This window comes from Taudactylus pleione, unplaced genomic scaffold, assembly GCF_031769625.1.
Source record: "Taudactylus pleione unplaced genomic scaffold, aTauple2 ptg001012l, whole genome shotgun sequence".
NCBI lineage: Eukaryota > Metazoa > Chordata > Amphibia > Anura > Myobatrachidae > Taudactylus > Taudactylus pleione.
In genome coordinates, this window is record NW_028285413.1 from 120,430 (window position 1) to 141,190 (window position 20,761).

The 20,761-nt window shown below is 44.8% G+C and overlaps 1 protein-coding gene across 1 annotated transcript in view; it reads left to right on the forward strand.

Annotated features, from left to right (window-relative positions):
- Window positions 1-20,761, forward strand: part of LOC148454303 (usherin-like) — a gene marked incomplete at both ends in the record, with an annotated part of 948,215 nt that overhangs the window by 73,688 nt on the left and 853,766 nt on the right. The window contains 2 exons of the mRNA XM_088461074.1: window positions 1,773-1,945; window positions 4,433-4,577. Of these exons, the coding sequence (XP_088317200.1) occupies window positions 1,773-1,945; window positions 4,433-4,577 (318 nt within the window). The remainder of the gene's footprint in view (window positions 1-1,772; window positions 1,946-4,432; window positions 4,578-20,761) is intronic.

The following is a 20,761-nucleotide window of genomic DNA, read 5'->3' on the forward strand; positions in this document are numbered from 1 at the left end:
CTTGGGAGAGATCAGATCAGCTCCCTGCTATCACCACCCGCGGCCGGTGTTAAACCCCGGAAGTCCCTCAGTCCGGAGCCATCGCAAAGGACAGTTCTTATCAGGACATATGTACCCAAAGACAGGTGGAATGTAACGCATTGCGGATGCGATGCTTAGTACAACCCGCCCTAAGGGCCATATTCATCATGATAAAAATGTAATTAGTAGTAATTTCGTTTTGTACTCGCAGCAAGTTCATTGTTAAATTCACACCTATTCATCATTGTTCAGGGGCCTATTCATCAACCGATAAATGGCCCGGTAACCATGTGGAAAATGCTAGTTATCATATATTTAGGTTACCGGGCTATTCATCATCAGGAGTCCCAAATGGACCCCCTGATATTCAGCAAACTCTGAAATCTGAAAGTTTCCGTAGCTTGCTTCTGAGAACAAGATGGTGCTTGTTCTCTGATCCCGATCCTTCCTATGGGATCCCACCGCCGCCTCCTCACTACCTCCCCGAGATCATTACTTAATCATCGGGGGCCATACAGCCTCCGATGGTGAATAGGCCCCTCAGTTACTATAGTATCACTGCTGAAAAGCTGCTATTTCGGCGGAGACAGCTTTTAGAAAATGTGATACTTTTCCATTTCAGCTGCGCTGTCCAGGGCTAGATTAACAATGGGGCAGATGGAGCTACAGCTCCAGGTCTCCACATAAAAATTAGGGATGTGCAGGCTCAGATAGGATCGAGTCAAAAGTCCAGGAATGATAATGTTCGTCCATGCAAGATGACGTTTTGCCTCTTTCTGAGTTCCGTTTTTTTGGAGGGAAAAATCCAAACTCAACGTGCAAACTCGAACCTATCCGAGCCTGCACATCCCTAATAAAAATAGGCCCATTGTCATGACAACATGATGTTGACTGGCCATCTGCTCTCCACATAGTCAGCCATATATCATAAGTAGTAAAATTGTGTTTCTATTTACCTCACAAAATGAAGCATAATAGGCCCTTGGTCATTTTCAGCTCCAGGCCCATGTGGCCCTCAATCCGACCCTGGCGCTGTCATCCTACTGACTGCATATGCCAGCCTATACTGACAGCCGTGAGTTGTGAGTGTTCCTGCTCTCTATGCTACCTTCCAGCACTCTCTCCAATGTCCCCACTCTCTTCACTTCCTTCCCGGCAGTCTCGCCCCAGTGTCCTCGCTCCCTGCTGGCACTCTTTATCCAGTGTGCCATGCCCAGTCTGCCTTCTCCTGTCTCCATCTTCCCTTCCGTTGCTGGCTTCGATGTCTCAACCCCCGCACTGCCAAGTCCTCTCTCCACTATAGCCCCCCCCCATGCTGCCAGCTCCGATGTCTCCCCATCCCTTGCACTGTTGAAACCCCCCGCCGGCTACTTTCCTCTGTCCAGTTGCCGGCTTCCATCAACCCTGCTTGGACTACAGGAGCCAGACCACCAACATTGAGCTCCCTGTCATTTACAGGCAGCTATGAGCCACTGAACAGGAGAAGTTCTCTCTACTGCTTCTCCCCTGCCTCCAGGTAACAGCTCTACTCTCCCTCCAGTAATGGCAGGTTCAGTGGAACAAGCCACATGGAGGACAAGGTGCAGTATAAAAGGCATCTTCTGTTGGGTTTCGGGTGCTGTACGCCATCTCAGGATGGCATACAGTTTCACTCACAAGTTCCGAAAAAAGGCTTTATATTTATATACTGTACTTTATATTTATTACGATAGAATGTTATTAAATGATGACAAATGTGATTATATTCTCAGAACCCACCTTCATGCCGGCCCCATCGGTGCTTCCTCTGTCACCGCATTCTCTAAATGTGTCCTGGGAGAAACCTACCAACAACGCGGAAAGGGGCGAGATCACCGGCTTCATTGTCAACATTGTATCTCAGGATCTGCTGAAGGAATCCCATGTAGGAAGACCTTCCTCTGAGGTATAGTTACTATGGGGGAGATGCATCAAACCTTAATATAGCAACCAATCACTTTCTACCTATTATTTTATAGAATGTACTGATAAATGCTAGCTAGCAGCTCATTGGTTGCTACAGACAACATGTCCCCTTCTCCGCTCTTTTGAAGGTTTGATATATTACCCCCAGAGTTGTCATGTTAAACCATGAATTTTGTCACAATAGCTTATTCTCTTATTCATTCCTCTATCCTGGTTACAGCAGCCATTCATTCCTCTATCCTGGTCACAATACATCCGTCCACCCACGATCCCAGCTAAACCGGATTATAGGCAGTAGAGTCTGTATAGTGTGTTCTAGCTCTGCACAGTCACCACCCTCCTAAAGTGCACTTGGGGAGGGGTCCACACAGTCATCCCCCCAGGTTGTGTACACAAGTTATTGCCTCAATAACAAGCCTTCGACTCAATAACAAGCCTTCGACAAAATAACAAGCCTTCGCCTCAATAACAAGCCTTCGACAAAATAACAAGCCATTGCCTTAACAAGAAGCCTTCTACTCAATAACAAGCCATTGCCTCAATAGCAAACCTTCACCTCAACAAGAAGCCATTGCCTCAATAACAAGCCTTCTACTCAATAACAAGCCATTACCTCAATAACAAGGCTTCTACTCAATAACAAGCCTTCTACTCAATAACAAGCCATTGCCTCAATAACAAGCCATTGCCTCAACAAGAAGCCTTCAACTCAATCACAAGCCTTCTACTCAATAACAAGCCTTCGACTCAATAACAAGCTGTTGCCTCATCAAGAAGCCTTTGACTCAATAACAAGCCATTGCCTCAATAACAAACCTTCGCCTCAACAAGAAGCCATTGCCTCAATAACAAGCCATTGCCTCAATAACAAGCCTTCAACTCAATAACAAGCCATTGCCTCAATAACAAGCCTTCAACTCAATCACAAGCCTTCTACTCAATAACATGCCTTCGACTCAATAACAAGCCATTGCCTCAATAACAAGCCTTTGACTCAATAACAAGCCATTGCCTCAATAACAAACCTTCGCCTCAACAAGAAGCCATTGCCTCAATAACAAGCCATTGCCTCAATAACAAGCCTTCAACTCAATAACAAGCCATTGCCTCAATAACAAGCCATTGCCTCAACAAGAAGCCTTCGACTCAATCACAAGCCTTCGACTCAATAACAAGCCTTCGACAAAATAACAAGCCTTCGCCTCAATAACAAGCCTTCGACAAAATAACAAGCCATTGCCTCAACAAGAAGCCTTCTACTCAATAACAAGCCATTGCCTCAATAACAAACCTTCGCCTTAACAAGAAGCCATTGCCTCAATAACAAGCCTTCTACTCAATAACAAGCCATTGCCTCAATAACAAGCCTTCTACTCAATAACAAGCCTTTGACTCAACAAGAAGCCTTTGACTCAACAAGAAGCCTTTGACTCAATAACAAGCCTTTGACTCAATAACAAGCCTTCTACTCAATAACAAGCCTTTGCCTCAATAACAAGCCTTTGACTCAATAACAAGCCTTCTACTCAATAACAAGCCTTTGACTCAACAAGAAGCCTTCGACTCAATAACAAGCCTTTGTCTCAATAACAAGCCTTCGACTCAATAACAAGCCTTTGCCTCAATAACAAGCCTTCGACTCAATAACAAGCCTTTGCCTCAACAAGAAGCCTTCGACTCAATAACAAGCCTTTGCCTCAATAACAAGCCTTCGACTCAATAACAAGCCTTTGCCTCAATAACAAGCCTTCGACTCAATAACAAGCCTTTGCCTCAATAACAAGCCTTTGACTCAATAACAAGCAGTGGCGTCCTTCCCTGCGGTGTCACCCAATGCGTAGAGGGACATTGTGAGTGTGGCACAGTCGGCGCACCCCAAAAATGGGGCGTAGCCTCATGGGACGGGGCGTGGCCTCGCTGCCCGATCCCTCTCATCAGGTTTTTTGTATATTACTGGGAGGGGTTGCAGGGGGTGCTGACTGCATTTTGTTGCAGTGCCGGCTCCCTCACAGTGTCAGAAACCGGGTGCTGCACTTAATACTACACTGTGGGGGAGTGTTAGTCTGCACCTTGGCGGGTGACACACGGGTGCGGCCCGCACCCCCCGCAACCTCTTTGTGACGCCACTGATAACAAGCCATTATAATACACTAGGTTAGTATAAGATATAAAGTGTAGATGATTAGTGGAGCTCAGTTTCCTCTTCATCTCTGCAGCAATCACAGTCACACTTCATAATTATTTTTATGTGGTTCAAATATCTCCCTATATTTGTTATATAAAATGTAATTTTTTATGACAAACACAAAATATATTTATTGTCACTTTTATGGCTGTAATGAGAATACTCCTGAAATACAGCGGTCATGGCGAAGGTAATACCGTATGTAGACTAGAGCATATGCTGGTATTCAGTCATCACCATGACCCTGACCTGCGTAATAAATTACATATTTTATCCCTCCAGGTGATCTACGTAGCCGAGAATCATGAACTATTTTATGAAGTGACCGGGCTAGAACCCTACCGTGACTACGCCTTTACTATCACCCTCTGCAATAAGGTTGGTTGTGTGACCAGTGAACCCGGGCTCGGAAAGACTTTAGCTTCAGGTAAGTGTTTTTATAAAGCTTCCATCACTCACATATATATGCTGTAAAAAATGTGATATATTGAAGATGCTGAATATTACACTCCCCGGAGCCGCCGCCTTGTGAGCCCATTAGAGGTGTGATGATACCATTTGAGCTACATTTGTACATCTTTTTTAAATGAACCGTGCTGTCAGATTTAATAGTACATTACTGTCTGTTCAGTGTATGTACCATTGCATAAACTAGCAAAGCTTGCAAAATCTGATATTGTGGAGAGAAATTTATTGCAACTTATCAACAAGACACTTTATATCATTGTCATAAGCTCTCAGGAGCAACCAGGAGGCCTCGCACTTAGCTAGCATGGATCACCTAGCCCACACTAAGGTGCACATACTGTATATGGGAGATGTGCGGTTTGGATTTACTGAAAACCAAACACACCTGAAATTTGGGGTCCTAAGTCGAACCGAGTCCTGGCTTGGATCACTTATGGGGTTCAGGGTAGAACCGAGTTTTCACTTGGACCAACCGATAAGTTTAGATCTTGGATCTACAAAATGGATTTCTGGTTTTGGATTGCATTTAAACAGGTCCAAATGACATGATGAGTCTCCCATATCCAAAATGCTTGGGACCATGGGTATTCTGGATATTGTATTTTTTTCCGTATTTTGGAATATATGTATACCATAATGAAATATCTTGGGAATGGGACCTAAATCTAAACACAGAATGCATATATGTGTTACATACACCTTATACACAAAGCCTGACGGTGATTTTATACCATATTTTTAATAATTTTGTGCCTTAAATAAAGTTTGTGTAGATTGAACCATAAGAGAGCAAAGGTGTCACTATCTCATTCAGGCTCGAATAATTCTGTATTCCGGAATATTTGGATATGGGAGACTCAACCTCAATTGTAAAGAAATCCAAAACTGAAACCGAACCCAAACACTTCAGGGCGGTTTTGCCAAAACACTGGGTCCATGCACACCTCTAACATTTACCCTCACTCTTGGGAGACATCAGTGCAAATTGCCTCATTTGCAACCCCATACCGGCCACTTGTGCTCTGTAAGTGGGTGGCTGCAGTGGGGTGCAAGTGGCTAGAGAGGGGTGCAGAAGACTTGCCCATGTTTCCGGGCAGCCGGTAGCGCCTCATGATTTTTGGGAGCACCCTGGATGTTCCGGAAGAGTACGCAAGGATGAGTTTTGTATATGCAAAGCATTTTATTAAGATGCTTGGAGCATTTGGAAATGGGCATCACCATTAAACTGCAACATGACGGAGCAAAAACAGCCTTTAAAAGTATTGGATGAGAGTCCTACCACCTCAAGCAGAACACAGACAGCATTCACCGATTGTACTCTCGTCACCTTGATGGGTAATGGTTACGATCTCAGTATCTGCAAATATGCACAAAGAAACCGTTCACCCAAATGGCTGTGCTACACTGAGCCTAAGCATGTACCGCAGCCTGACCATGGAACAGTTATCAAGGCCCTATACAGATAACTGACCTGATGAAACAAAAATGAACAATACACTACTACTGTATTCCCCAACAATACACTACTACTGTATTCCCCAACAATACACTACTACTGTATTCCCCAACAATACACTATTACTGTATTCCCCAACAATACACAACTACTGTATTCCCCAACAATACACTACTACTGTATTCCACCAACAATACACTACTACTGTATTCCCCAACAATACACTATTACTGTATTCCCCAACAATACACTACTACTGTATTCCCCAACAATACACTACAACTGTATTCCCCAGCAATACACTACTACAGTATTCCCCAACAATACACTACTACTGTATTCCCCAACAATACACTACTACAGTATTCTCCAACAATACACTACTACTGTATTCCCCAACAATACACTACTACTGCATTCCCCAACAATACACTACTACTTTATTCCCCAACAATACACTACTACTGAATTCTCCAACAATACAATACTACTGTATTCCCCAACAATACACTACTACTGTATTCCCCAACAATACACTACTACTGTATTCCCCAACAATACACCACTACAGTATTCCCCAACAATACACTATTACTGTATTCCCCAACAATACACTACTACTCTATTCTCCAACAATACACTATTACTGTATTCCCCAACAATACACTACTACTGTATTCCCCAACAATACACTACTACTGTATTCCCCAACAATACACTACTGTATTCCCCAACAATACACTACTACTGTATTATCCAACAATACACTACTACTGTATTCCCCAACAATACACTACTACTGTATTCCCCAACAATACACTACTACTCTATTCTCCAACAATACACTACTACTGTATTCCCCAACAATACACTACTACTCTATTCTCCAACAATACACTACTACTGTATTCCCCAACAATACACTATTACTGTATTCTCCAACAATACACTATTACTGTATTCCCCAACAATATACTACTACTGTATTCTCCAACAATACACTACTACTGTATTCCCCAACAATACACTACTACTGTATTCCCCAACAATACACTATTACTGTATTCCCCAACAATACACTACTACTGTATTCTCCAAAAATACACTACTACTGTATTCCCCAACAATACACTACTACTGTATTCCCCAACAATACACTACTACTCTATTCTCAAACAATACACTACTACTGTATTCCCCAACAATACACTACTACTGTATTCCACCACAAAATACACTACTACTGTATTCCCCAACAATACACTATTACTGTATTCCCCAACAATATAATATTACTGTATTCCCCAACAATACACTACTGCTGTATTCCCCAACAATACACTATTACTGTATTCCCCAACAATACATTACTACTGTATTCCCCAACAATACACGATTACTGTATTCCCCAACAATATAATATTACTGTATTCCCCAACAATACACTACTATTGTATTCTCCAACAATACACTATTACTGTATTCCCCAACAATACACTATTACTGTATTCCCCAACAATACACTACTACTGTATTCCCCAACAATACACTACTACTGTATTCTCCAACAATACACTACTACTGTATTCCCCAACAATACACTATTACTGTATTCCCCAATAATACACTACTACTGTATTCCCCAACAATACACAATTACTGTATTCCCCAACAATATAATATTACTGTATTCCCCAACAATACACTATTACTGTATTCCCCAACAATACACTACTACTGTATTCTCCAACAATACACTACTACTGTATTCCCCAACAATACACTCTTACTGTATTCCCCAATAATACACTACTACTGTATTCCCCAACAATACACTACTACTGTATTCCCCAACAATAAACTACTACTGTATTCCCCAACAATACACTACTACTCTATTCTCCAACAATACACTACTACTGTATTCCCCAACAATACACTACTACTGTATTCCCCAACAATACACTACTACTCTATTCTCCAACAATACACTACTACAGTATTCCCCAACAATACACTACAACTGTATTCCCCAACAATACACTACTACTCTATTCTCCAACAATACACTACTACTGTATTCCCCAACAATACACTACTACTGTATTCCCCAACAATACACTAAACTCTATTCTCCAACAATACACTACTACAGTATTCCCCAACAATACACTACTACTGTATTCCCCAACAATACACTACTACTGTATTCCCCAACAATACACTATTACTGTATTCCCCAACAATACACTACTACTGTATTATCCAACAATACACTACTACTGTATTCCCCAACAATACACTACTACTGTATTCCCCAACAATACACTACTACTCTATTCTCCAACAATACACTACTACAGTATTCCCCAACAATACACTACTACTGTATTCCCCAACAATACACTACTACTCTATTCTCCAACAATACACTACTACTGTATTCCCCATCAATACACTATTACTGTATTCCCCAACAATACACTACTACTGTATTATCCAACAATACACTACTACTGTATTCCCCAACAATACACTACTACTGTATTCCCCAACAATACACTACTACTGTATTCTCCAACAATACACTACTACTGTATTCCCCAACAATACACAACTACTGTATTCCCCAACAATACACTACTACTGTATTCCACCAACAATACACTACTACTGTATTCCCCAACAATACACTATTACTGTATTCCCCAACAATACACTACTACTGTATTCCCCAACAATAACTACTACAGTATTCCCCAACAATACACTACTACTGTATTCCCCAACAATACACTACTACAGTATTCTCCAACAATACACTACTACTGTATTCCCCAACAATACACTACTACTGCATTCCCCAACAATACACTACTACTGTATTCCCCAACAATACACTACTACTGAATTCTCCAACAATACAATACTACTGTATTCCCCAACAATACACTACTACTGTATTCCCCAACAATACACTACTACTGTATTCCCCAACAATACACCACTACAGTATACCCCAACAATACACTATTACTGTATTCCCCAACAATACACTACTACTCTATTCTCCAACAATACACTATTACTGTATTCCCCAACAATACACTACTACTGTATTCCCCAACAATACACTACTACTGTATTCCCCAACAATACACTACTACTGTATTCCCCAACAATACACTACTACTGTATTATCCAACAATACACTACTACTGTATTCCCCAACAATACACTACTACTGTATTCCCCAACAATACACTACTACTCTATTCTCCAACAATACACTACTACTGTATTCCCCAACAATACACTACTACTCTATTCTCCAACAATACACTACTACTGTATTCCCCAACAATACACTACTACTGTATTCCCCAACAATACACTACTACTCTATTCTCCTACAATACACTACTACTGTATTCCCCAACAATACAATATTACTGTATTCCCCTACAATACACTACTACTGTATTCCCCAACAATACACTATTACTGTATTCCCCAACAATACACTATTACTGTATTCCCCAACAATATACTACTACTGTATTCTCCAACAATACACTACTACTGTATTCCCCAACAATACACTACTACTGTATTCCCCAACAATACACTATTACTGTATTCCCCAACAATACACTACTACTGTATTCTCCAAAATACACTACTACTGTATTCCCCAACAATACACTGCTACTGTATTCCCCAACAATACACTACTACTCTATTCTCCAACAATACACTACTACTGTATTCCCCAACAATACACTACTACTGTATTCCCCAACAATACACTATTACTGTATTCCCCAACAATATAATATTACTGTATTCCCCAACAATACACTACTGCTGTATTCCCCAACAATACACTATTACTGTATTCCCCAACAATACACTACTACTGTATTCCCCAACAATACACGATTACTGTATTCCCCAACAATATAATATTACTGTATTCCCCAACAATACACTACTATTGTATTCTCCAACAATACACTATTACTGTATTCCCCAACAATACACTATTACTGTATTCCCCAACAATACACTACTACTGTATTCTCCAACAATACTCTACTACTGTATTCCCCAACAATACACTACTACTGTATTCTCCAACAATACACTACTACTGTATTCCCCAACAATACACTATTACTGTATTCCCCAATAATACACTACTACTGTATTCCCCAACAATACACTATTACTGTATTCCCCAACAATATAATATTACTGTATTCCCCAACAATACACTACTACTGTATTCTCCAACAATACACTACTACTGTATTCCCCAACAATACACTCTTACTGTATTCCCCAATAATACACTACTACTGTATTCCCCAACAATACACTACTACTGTATTCCCCAACAATAAACTACTACTGTATTCCCCAACAATACACTACTACTCTATTCTCCAACAATACACTACTACTGTATTCCCCAACAATACACTACTACTGTATTCCCCAACAATACACTACTACTCTATTCTCCAACAATACACTACTACAGTATTCCCCAACAATACACTACTACTGTATTCCCCAACAATACACTACTACTCTATTCTCCAACAATACACTACTACTGTATTCCCCAACAATACACTACTACTGTATTCCCCAACAATACACTCTATTCTCCAACAATACACTACTACAGTATTCCCCAACAATACACTACTACTGTATTCCCCAACAATACACTACTACTCTATTCTCCAACAATACACTACTACTGTATTCCCCAACAATACACTATTACTGTATTCCCCAACAATACACTACTACTGTATTATCCAACAATACACTACTACTGTATTCCCCAGCAATACACTACTACTGTATTCCCCAACAATACACTACTACTCTATTCTCCAACAATACACTACTACTGTATTCCCCAACAATACACTACTACTGTATTCCCTAACAATACACTACTAGTGTATTCCCCAACAATGCACTACTACTGTATTCTCCAACAATACACTACTACTGTATTCCCCAACAATACACTACTACTGTATTCCCCAACAATACACTACTACTGTATTCCCCAACAATACACTACTTCTGTATTCCCCAACAATACACTACTACTGTATTCCCCAACAATACACTACTACTGTATTCCCCAACAATACATTTACAAACACTAAAATCACACAAGCAGGTACCTTACCAACAGCCGACCTTAATGGGGGCCTGTCTGTGAGAGATGCAATGACATGATGACACGGTGAATTACCATGGGGATATTAAGGGGTCTACACTCTAATTAGGATTGAATGTCCATTCATGTCACAGACCTAATGCCTGCCTAACAGTGAGGATGTTGTGAATACTAGAGGGCCTAGTACCCTTCTGCTCCTCAGGCCCAGTGCCTATCTGACAATGGGAACCTACACAATTACCAGGGCCTAATGCCCACCAATTGCTCAGGCCTAGTCCCTGTCTAACCAGATGGACCTACACAAATACCATGGCTTAATGCCCGGTTCCCGGGCCCCTTGCCTGCCTAACAATGTGGCTGATGTAATTACTATATCTTTTGCAGTCACAAGTCTAGTACTCACCTATCAATAAGGCTCTTACATTTACTATAGGGCCTAATGACCACAGTGGCTTTGGCCTAGCACTTGCCTATCCATGGGGCTGGCTCTGCTGTTTTGGGCCTAATGACTGCTAGTCCCATAACACCATGGTGGTCTAGAGGAAATGGGGCACAATTATGGACTTAGGGCCTGATTCAGAGCCGGACGCTATTTGCGGCCGTTCGCTCAGAAAAAAGGGGTGGCTATTCAAATGAACTGTTCGCTCTTTGCGGTCTGTTCACGCCTCTATGTCTGAACGAGCGAACAAAACTTGCGGTCGTTTTCTGGATAACTACGCCCCCTGGCCGCTCATATCCTACGTCATGTCCGCTATTGATTAGATTAATCGAGTACATCGACCAGCGTATGAACTGCTCGCTATTCTTGTGGTTGGTTTTTCCTACCACAAATTTGCGAGCAGTTCTGACTATAAAATAAACCAGTGACGTGGTCAGTGACGCTGCTGTATTAATCATGCACACCCATAAAACGCCCGTTTTGACCTTTAAGCACGCCTGCGTTCGGACCTCCACCCCCGTTTTCAAGCACCTTCACCTGTTACCACCCACATACGCCTCCCACATATGCCTCCTCCTGTCACTCATATTATCAGGCATTCGCTATTTAGCGAACAAACGATTTTTGGCCGCACTGACTGGTTCGCGCATGCGTATTACGATCCGTACGCATGCGCAGTTGGGCAAACATCGCTCGGAACGAACGAGCGGCCGCTTACGAGCAGCTCTGAATCAGGCCCTTAGGGCCTGATTCAGCAAGGAACGCAGTTGTCCATATACGCATGCAATCGGCCAATTGTTACGTACTGCGCATGTGCGAACTAGCCATTGCGATTGGGACTGCGATCGCAGTGACTACACAGACCCATCGCAGAGTGATTGACAGGAAGTGCCATCTATGGGTTGTAATGGGGAGTGGTCGGCCGAGCGCAGGCGTGCCAGTGCATTTGAACGCCGTTGCAGGGGCATGCATAAATTATCCACTGCAATGCCATATGCAGCCTGAGGCCTGACAGCGTGCGTGGAAGTTAACAATTTCTGAGTAAGGTCAGAGCTTGTGCAAGTGTGCGTGAGGCTACGATGGTACTCACTGTTACCGATGGTTTTGCAGTCTTGCTAAGTGTTATAGATGTGTGTAAGGTAAAGTGGGCGTCCTTATGTAGTGCAGTGGCGGCATTGATATTGCAACTGCATGCGTAATCGCTATTGCATTCGCAGTTGCGTTCCTTGCTGGATCGGGCCCTTTTGAATTGCTCCACTAGGACTTCCGACTTCTTCATCAACCCCTCTTCTGTTGAGCGTCGGCTCTTCTATATTTATCAGGGCATGGGGCAATGACATGGCGCAGAGTAATTGGCTAGCAGTAGCAATCGTGGGTTTGCGCAATGGCTTGCTTTTGGCGCTATTTACAAAATGTGCTGCATATTCTAGCCCGCCATTGTGCTCATTGGGCAAAGTTGGGAATGTGCTTCTGGACTCCGCTGCACTGGCCGTTAGGGACTGGACCTCCAGGGCCCGAGCCCTACACCAGGCCCTGCTGCATCGGTGTATGGGCCTGAATCCCCCTGGATCCAGGCCGATCGCTATGCCTGGGGAGTACACCGAACCCTGATACATCACAGTGGTTTCAAAGCTGCTTTTATCCATACTCATCCCTCCAGGTCTCCACAGTGTAACTACGATGTGGGGCTCCAATGTCATGCTACTTTATAACACTATAATTCCTGAGTCGCACGCAGTAGCGTCTATTGGCGGTTGCCCGTCTGAGACTTCATGTAAATGTCACTACAAACTCCTTCTCTCGTGTACATCCATGCAACCGATTGTGCACGGTCTGAGATGCCCACTTTAATACCAATTGGTGCGTCCTTAAATGCCACCATCGGTAGCATCATCCCCATCGCTGGTGCAGTTTCTCCATGTGACCAGTACCATACCTCCCAATTTTTGAAGAGAGGGATGCGGGACCCTTTGCGCGCCGTAGGCCCCCTTTTCGGCCGCGGGCTTCTGAAAAGGGGCGGCACTTTCCTAAAAGGGGCGGAGCCTCGCGGCAACCCCCCGCTTTCATCACTATAGCATCGCTATAGCTATAGCATCACACGGCATCTGTTCACCTTCTGCACACCCGCTGCTCTGCTATGTAGAGCAGCGGGTGTGCTCTCCCCAACTTCCCCCCCACCGCGGGACACTGTGGCCTGCGGGTGGGACAGCGGGACAGTCCCAGAAAAACGGGACAGTTGGGCGGTATGCATTACCTCTTATGTCTGCGTCTGTAAATGACATTCCGGAGACACGCCCATAACACGCCCACAGAACAGATCATTGTTGCGTGCACTACTAGACACCTCCCAGTCACTGCCCAGAAACGCCCATCACTTCTGCACAACATTCTAATACCGTCTCTCTCAGTCGTTACAGCGACCTTTGGACCTCATTCAGAGTCTCTCACAAGATGCGATCGCTCACTTGCAAAAAGGGGCCGGGTATGCAAATCAAGCGATCTCTCTTTGCGCTGTAAGGACGCCCTCTATGTCTTAGTGAGTGACGGCAGTTAGCGTACGCTGGACTATAAAACCTCCCACCTGTCACTCGCAGTACGCGTCATCTCCGGGAAGAGTCTGATTAATCGTGAACATCAAGGGCCATCGGAGCTGCTCGCAGCACTTGAGGTTCACCTAACCTACCCCAAGCACTGCGAGCAGTTCAGGCTAAAAAACAACCAAGTCACGTGTGCTATGACGCTACTTTGCTAATTATGCACACCCATTAAACGCCGTTCTGATGGTCAGACACGCCTGCGTTCGCACGACCACTCACCTGTTCACAAGCACCTTCCCCTGTTACCACCCACAAATGGCGCAATCTGTCACTCAAAGCAGCGACCTGAAAGTGGCTTGCGAGCTAGCAAAATCAGATTGCAACGAATGACTTGCACACGAGCACTGCGAATTATACTCATGCGCAGATGTGCGATTATCGCTCCCAGCCAGTGAGCGTGCCCTAGCGAGAGACTCTGAATGAGGTCCTTTGTGTGTACGCTCTGTGTAAAACATGTGCTGTAGAAGTTTTTCGACATTATTACGCATGCGCAGCTGCAAAAATATGTCTCATTTATGTGAACATTGGCGCCTCAACGGTGACTCCCTTTCATGAATGTATTCCTCACTTAGACATCCTGCATTTCTGCAAAAAGCGACAATTTCATACACTGACCCCTGAACTAAAGAAAATCAGAAAAACATTTTTCGAATATCTATTTTTTTGTAGAGATGAGCAGTTTGGTTTTGCTGAAAACTGAACACATGAACTTTGAGGGTCCAAATCGAACAAATGACCTGATTCAGACCCGCTTGCGAGCTCCTATCGCTCACAAGCGGGTCACTGGTCAGCCAGTGCGCGCGCGGCGTGCGCAAGCCCCGGAGTGGGTGAGAACTTCACTCGCTCCGGGGCTTGCTACAAAACGGGGCGGCTGTTGATGTTGATCGACAGCTCGCCCTGTTTTGTAGGCGGGGAGGGGGGAGTGGCTTGACAAACGGAGGCGTTCCCAAAGAAACGCCTGCCGTTTATGGGCGGCCCTACTGACATAATTCGTGATGTCAGTAGTGAACTTCCTGCTCTATTAGAGCAGGAAATTCACTCGGGCTTGCGGGAACCGAGACCCTACCACAAGGGTCTCGTCGCAAGCCCGATGGTCGCGATAATCGCGACCATCGCCAGCCCGCTCACAAAAGCTGTGGGTGGTCACCCACACCTATGCGAGCGGCCGTGAGGCGGATTTTTTTTTTTTTTTAAATCCGCCCTGATTCAGAGCGAGCGCCTCTGAATCAGGCCCCAAGTCCTGGCTTGGACCACTTTGGGATTACGAGTAGTACCGGGTCCGGACTCTTCTCGTCAACTTGGAACTAGGGCCCTCATTCAGAGCCGTTCGCTATTTGCGGTCGTTCGTTTAAAAACAAGGGGTGGCTATTCAAATGATCCGTACGCACATTGCAGTCTGTTCACACCTCTAAGTCTGAACGAACGAGCAAAACATACGCTCGTTTATTTGTTAAAAACGCCCCCTGGCCGCTCGCACCATACGTCATGTCCGCTATTTATTAGATTAATCGAGTACATCGACCAGCGTATGAACTGCTCGCTATTCTTGTGGTTGGTGTTTGCTACCACAAATTTGCGAGCAGTTCTGGCTCTAAAATAACCCAGTGACGTGGTCATTGACGCTGCTGTTTTAAATATACACACCCATAAAACGCCCGTTTTGACCTTTAAGCACGCCTGCGTTCGGATCTCCACTCCCCATTTTCAAGCACCTTCCCCTGTTACCACCCACATACGCCTCATTCTGTCACTCAAAATAGCAGGCACTCGCTATATAGCGTACAAACGATTTTCGGCCGCACTGACTGGTTCGCGCATGCGTACTAAAAAGCGTACGCATGCGCAGATGTGCAAACATCGCTCGGAACGAGCGTACTGCCGCTAACGAGCGGCTCTGAATGAGGGCCTAGGATCTAAAAACCAGATCTCGCGTATTTGATTGCAGATGTTCAAAATTGGCTGGAAATGAAAGTTATTGATGTAAATAATACTATAGGAACAAAAACATCTCCAAGTTACAAGATTTTACCTGTTTTGATACATTTTTAAAGAAATCCAAAACTGAAACTGAACCGAAACACTTGAGAGTAGTTTTACCAAAAAATGATGATGATTTAGAACCAAAACCAAAACACAGGGGCTGCGCACGGGTTGGGAATGGAAGCCTGGCACTTGGGATGCCGGCTGTCAAACGACCGACAGCGTCATCCCGATGATGGGATACGTAAATATGCTAACCCTACCCCGCACCCTAACCCTCCCCACTTAGTGCCTAACCCTAACCACCCCAGTCCGCAGCCTAACCATAACCTCCCTGGGTGTGCCTAACCCTAACCCCCCCCCCCCCCCCCCCCACCGTGGCTAACAGTTAAGGGTGCCCACTAATCTTATGGTCGAGATGCCGGCTGTCGGGATCCCAGCATCGGCATTGCCCCTCATGTCGGGATTCCGTCTTCTGTCCGTGGTTCAGGATTCCAGCGCCGGGATTTCATCAGCCGGCATCCAGGGGGTAAGTAATGTAACTACGTCCCCTGCGCACATCTCTAATCTTTTGTTGCACTTGTTTAGATGCCTCAATGTAGAATATTTTCTGTATTGATGGCGATTGGTTACATTACAGTATTACTGCGGGGAGGACTGTACAGCAGAGGTGTCATACTCATCCTTGGTGTCTATTTTCTGCTCTGTACCTGACACTTGGGAGCTCCCCGGATGCTGTCAACTCTCTCAGCCATATGTAACATGTTCATTAATGTAAAATGATGGGAGCACTACCTGGTATCTGTGTCCCAATCAGACCTATTAATTTTTTATCCTTTATTTTCTGACTTTTGCGTAATTTCATTATTAAAGTTTTTCTGTCAGAGGATCAGCGTACGCAGGCTGCGCACTTTCCGTCAGGGATCCCATGTTCTCTCTCTCCTCGGTTTTTATGGCAATTAGGAAGACAGATGTTAATGGGAAGAAGGATCTTTTTCCAGCAGTCTCTGCATCTGGCTCCCTGGCAGATTCGTACAGCAGCTGTATTGGCTGCCTAACAGTCGCCTCTGGGCCTGGTGGGCTGGGGCTGCTGACGGGCTGTCTCCTCTGTCCTGGAACCTACAATGTGATGGAGATTTGGATTCCCAGCTTGATGCTAAGTAAATTGTGCATTTTTGTCAGATTACGCTCAGTATGTCAGGCTGATAGTTTTTGCTGCCTGTAAACAGTATGTTGATGAGTATTATATCCCATTAGGTTTCCCACAGCTGCCTCGTTGTAGCCTCAGCGCGGATCTGCGGCATTTAAATCTCCGGTATTTCACTTAGCACATTGCACTTACTGTACAAAATACAGCTTATAGCGTTACTGCACATAATACCATACGTTAATATTTCATTAAAGAACAAAGATGTTTTGTAGCCTTTAGTAACCAATCAGATGTTAGCAGTCTGTTAGACTAAAGCTAATGTCTGATTGGCTGGTATAGGCTACACGGCACGTGTTCTACCTGCTGTACTGTAATAATGGGCCTGATTCACCAGTGAATGCAAGTTCGCTGCTGATCGCAGAGTCCCGATTATCAGGAATCTGCGCATGCGCAGGACTTAATCTGCAAGTGTGCAGAATGGGCCCTGCATAGTCGCATGCAGCCCTTGAATGCGTCTGCCTGACTGACATTGGGGTGGTCGCGATGGTGATCCCAGCCTGTGACCCTCGTCGCAGTGCTGCTATCGCAGATGCAGCAGGGGCGTCATACGGATTCAGTATGATTTACCACCGGCCGCAAATCCTGACAGCAGCATCCCGGCAGCTGTGAAAATCCTGATCGTCGAAAGGTAAGTGCTCACTAACCTATTCTACCCCCTAGCCCTAACCCTCCCTTAGGGGTGCCTAACCCTAACCTTCCCCCAAGTGCCTAGCCCTAATCCCCCCTCTAAGTGCCTAAACCTAACCCCCTCTAAGTGCCTAAACCTAACCCCCCCTTCCCCGCCACCTAAACCTAAGTCCCCCGGGGAGGTGCCTAACCCCAACCCCCCCCCCCCCTAGCCTAAACCCTGGGAACCCTAAACCTAAGCCTCCCCCCCCCCACTCCACTGCTGTCCGCGCCCGTTGCCCAGCTTACCTTCGATCGGTAAGCGGGTGTCGGGCTCCCGGCATAGGGAAAATAACAGGCGTCAAGATTTCAACGCCTATCATTTAACCGTTGCTGGGACTATACAGTCGGGAAGCCGGCGGACAGGATTCCGTCCATTAGCTTCCTGACTGCTTCCCTGTCATACAGGGGGTGTCATTACAGGGGGTGTCATACAGGGGGTGTCATACAGGGGGTGTCATACACCTCCTGCTGCATTTGCATTATTGCAAGGATCGCAGTTGCAAAGCTGTCCCCAGTGGCCCATCTGCACCGCACACCCTGCTCACATTATAGATGCACATCTGGGCATATTTATTAAGGAGTATTTGCAGGAATCCTCCAAAAACAGCCGTTCTGGGGGTATACAAGCAGATATTAAAGATCCCCAGGATTCATCAGATGTCTCTGATATTTGCCACGATCCCTTAATTTCCTACCGCGGAGCAGCCCTCACATGTTTCTAATGAGGATGCAATGGTGTCCGATCTGCCAAGCTCTGGAAAGTGCACAAATTATGTTAGTAGACTATGGGCTACAGATTGCAAAAAGTACCAGATCCCTACCCAGATGATGCCATTGTAACCTATGGGCTACAGATTGCAAAAAGTACCAGATCCCTCCCCAGATGACGCCATTGTAACCTATGGGCTACAGATTGCAAAAAGTACCAGATCCCTCCCCAGATGACGCTATTGTAACCTATGGGCTACAGATTGCAAAAAGTACCAGATCCCTCCCCAGATGAAGCCATTGTAACCTATGGGCTACAGATTGCAAAAAGTACCAGATCCCTCCCCAGATGACGCCATTGTAACCTATGGGCTACAGATTGCAAAAAGTACCAGATCCCTCCCCAGATGACGCCATTGTAACCTATGGGCTAAAGATTGCAAAAAGTACCAGATCCCTCCGCAGATGACGCCATTGTAACCTATGGGCTACAGATTGCAAAAAGTACCAGATCCCTCCCCAGATGACGCCATTGTAACCTATGGGCTACAGATTGCAAAAAGTACCAGATCCCTCCCCAGATGACGCCATTGTAACCTATGGGCTACAGATTGCAAAAAGTACCAGATCCCCCCCAGATGACGCCATTGTAACCTATGGGCTAAAGATTGCAAAAATCACCAGATCCCTCCCCAGATGATGCCATTGTAACCTATGGGCTACAGATTGCAAAAAGTACCAGATCCCTCCCCAGATGATGCCATTGTAACCTATGGGCTACAGATTGCAAAAAATACCAGATCCCTCCCCAGATGACGCCAAAGTAACCTATGGGCTAGAGATTGCAAAAAGTACCAGATCCCTCCCCAGCACTCCCTACTCACAAATGCATGGTCAGCAGAGTGCACATGAGCAAGAGGCCACCTTAGTCCTGAAGTTGTAAGTATCAGCGATCACTTTATTTTTTTACTTTATTTTCACACATCACAGGGACAGTCTGCAGTGTCTGTATGGAGGAAAACAATTCTATTAATTGCAGCTGTACCCCCCCCCCCCACATACACACACACACACACACACAATAATGTACACAGACCACCTGCACTAAGGGAGAAGGGAGGGAATTATATTTGAGCATAGTGCGCGGTGATGTGTTGCGGCACAGGATCTCTAGCTTGCATGAATGAGAGTGTTCTGAAGTTGCGCTCTGCGGCAGTCTGTCCACCGCTACTATGTTAATGTAGAGAATGAGGGGGCAGTGATAGAGAGTGATAGTGGGGAAGGGGGACTGAGAGATGAAGGAGAAGTGGGTTGTAAGTTAGGAGGAGCCTGATGATGTAGTGCCTGACAATGTAGCACCTGATGATGTAGCGCCTGATGATGTAGAACCTGTTGATGTAGTGCCTGACAATGTAGCGCCTGATGATGTAGCACCTGATGATGTAGCACCTGATGATGTAGTGCCTGACAATGTAGCGCCAAATGATGAAGTGCCTGATGATGTAGCACCTGACAATGAAGCACCTGATGATATAGTGCCTGATGATGTAGCACCTGACAATGTAGAGCCTGATGATGTAGAATCTAACTATGTATTGCCTGATGATGTAGCGCCTGACAATGTAGCGCCTGATGATGTAGTACCTGTTGATGTAGTGCCTGACAATGTAGCGCCTGATGATGTAGCACCTGATGATGTAGCACCTGATGATGTAGCATCTAATTATGTAGAGCCTGATGATGTGACAATGTAACACCTGATGTAGCGTCTGACGATGTAGTGCTTGACAATGTAGCACCTGATGATGTAGCACTTGATGATGTGGCATCTAATTATGTAGAGCCTGATGATGTGACAATGTAACACCTGATGTA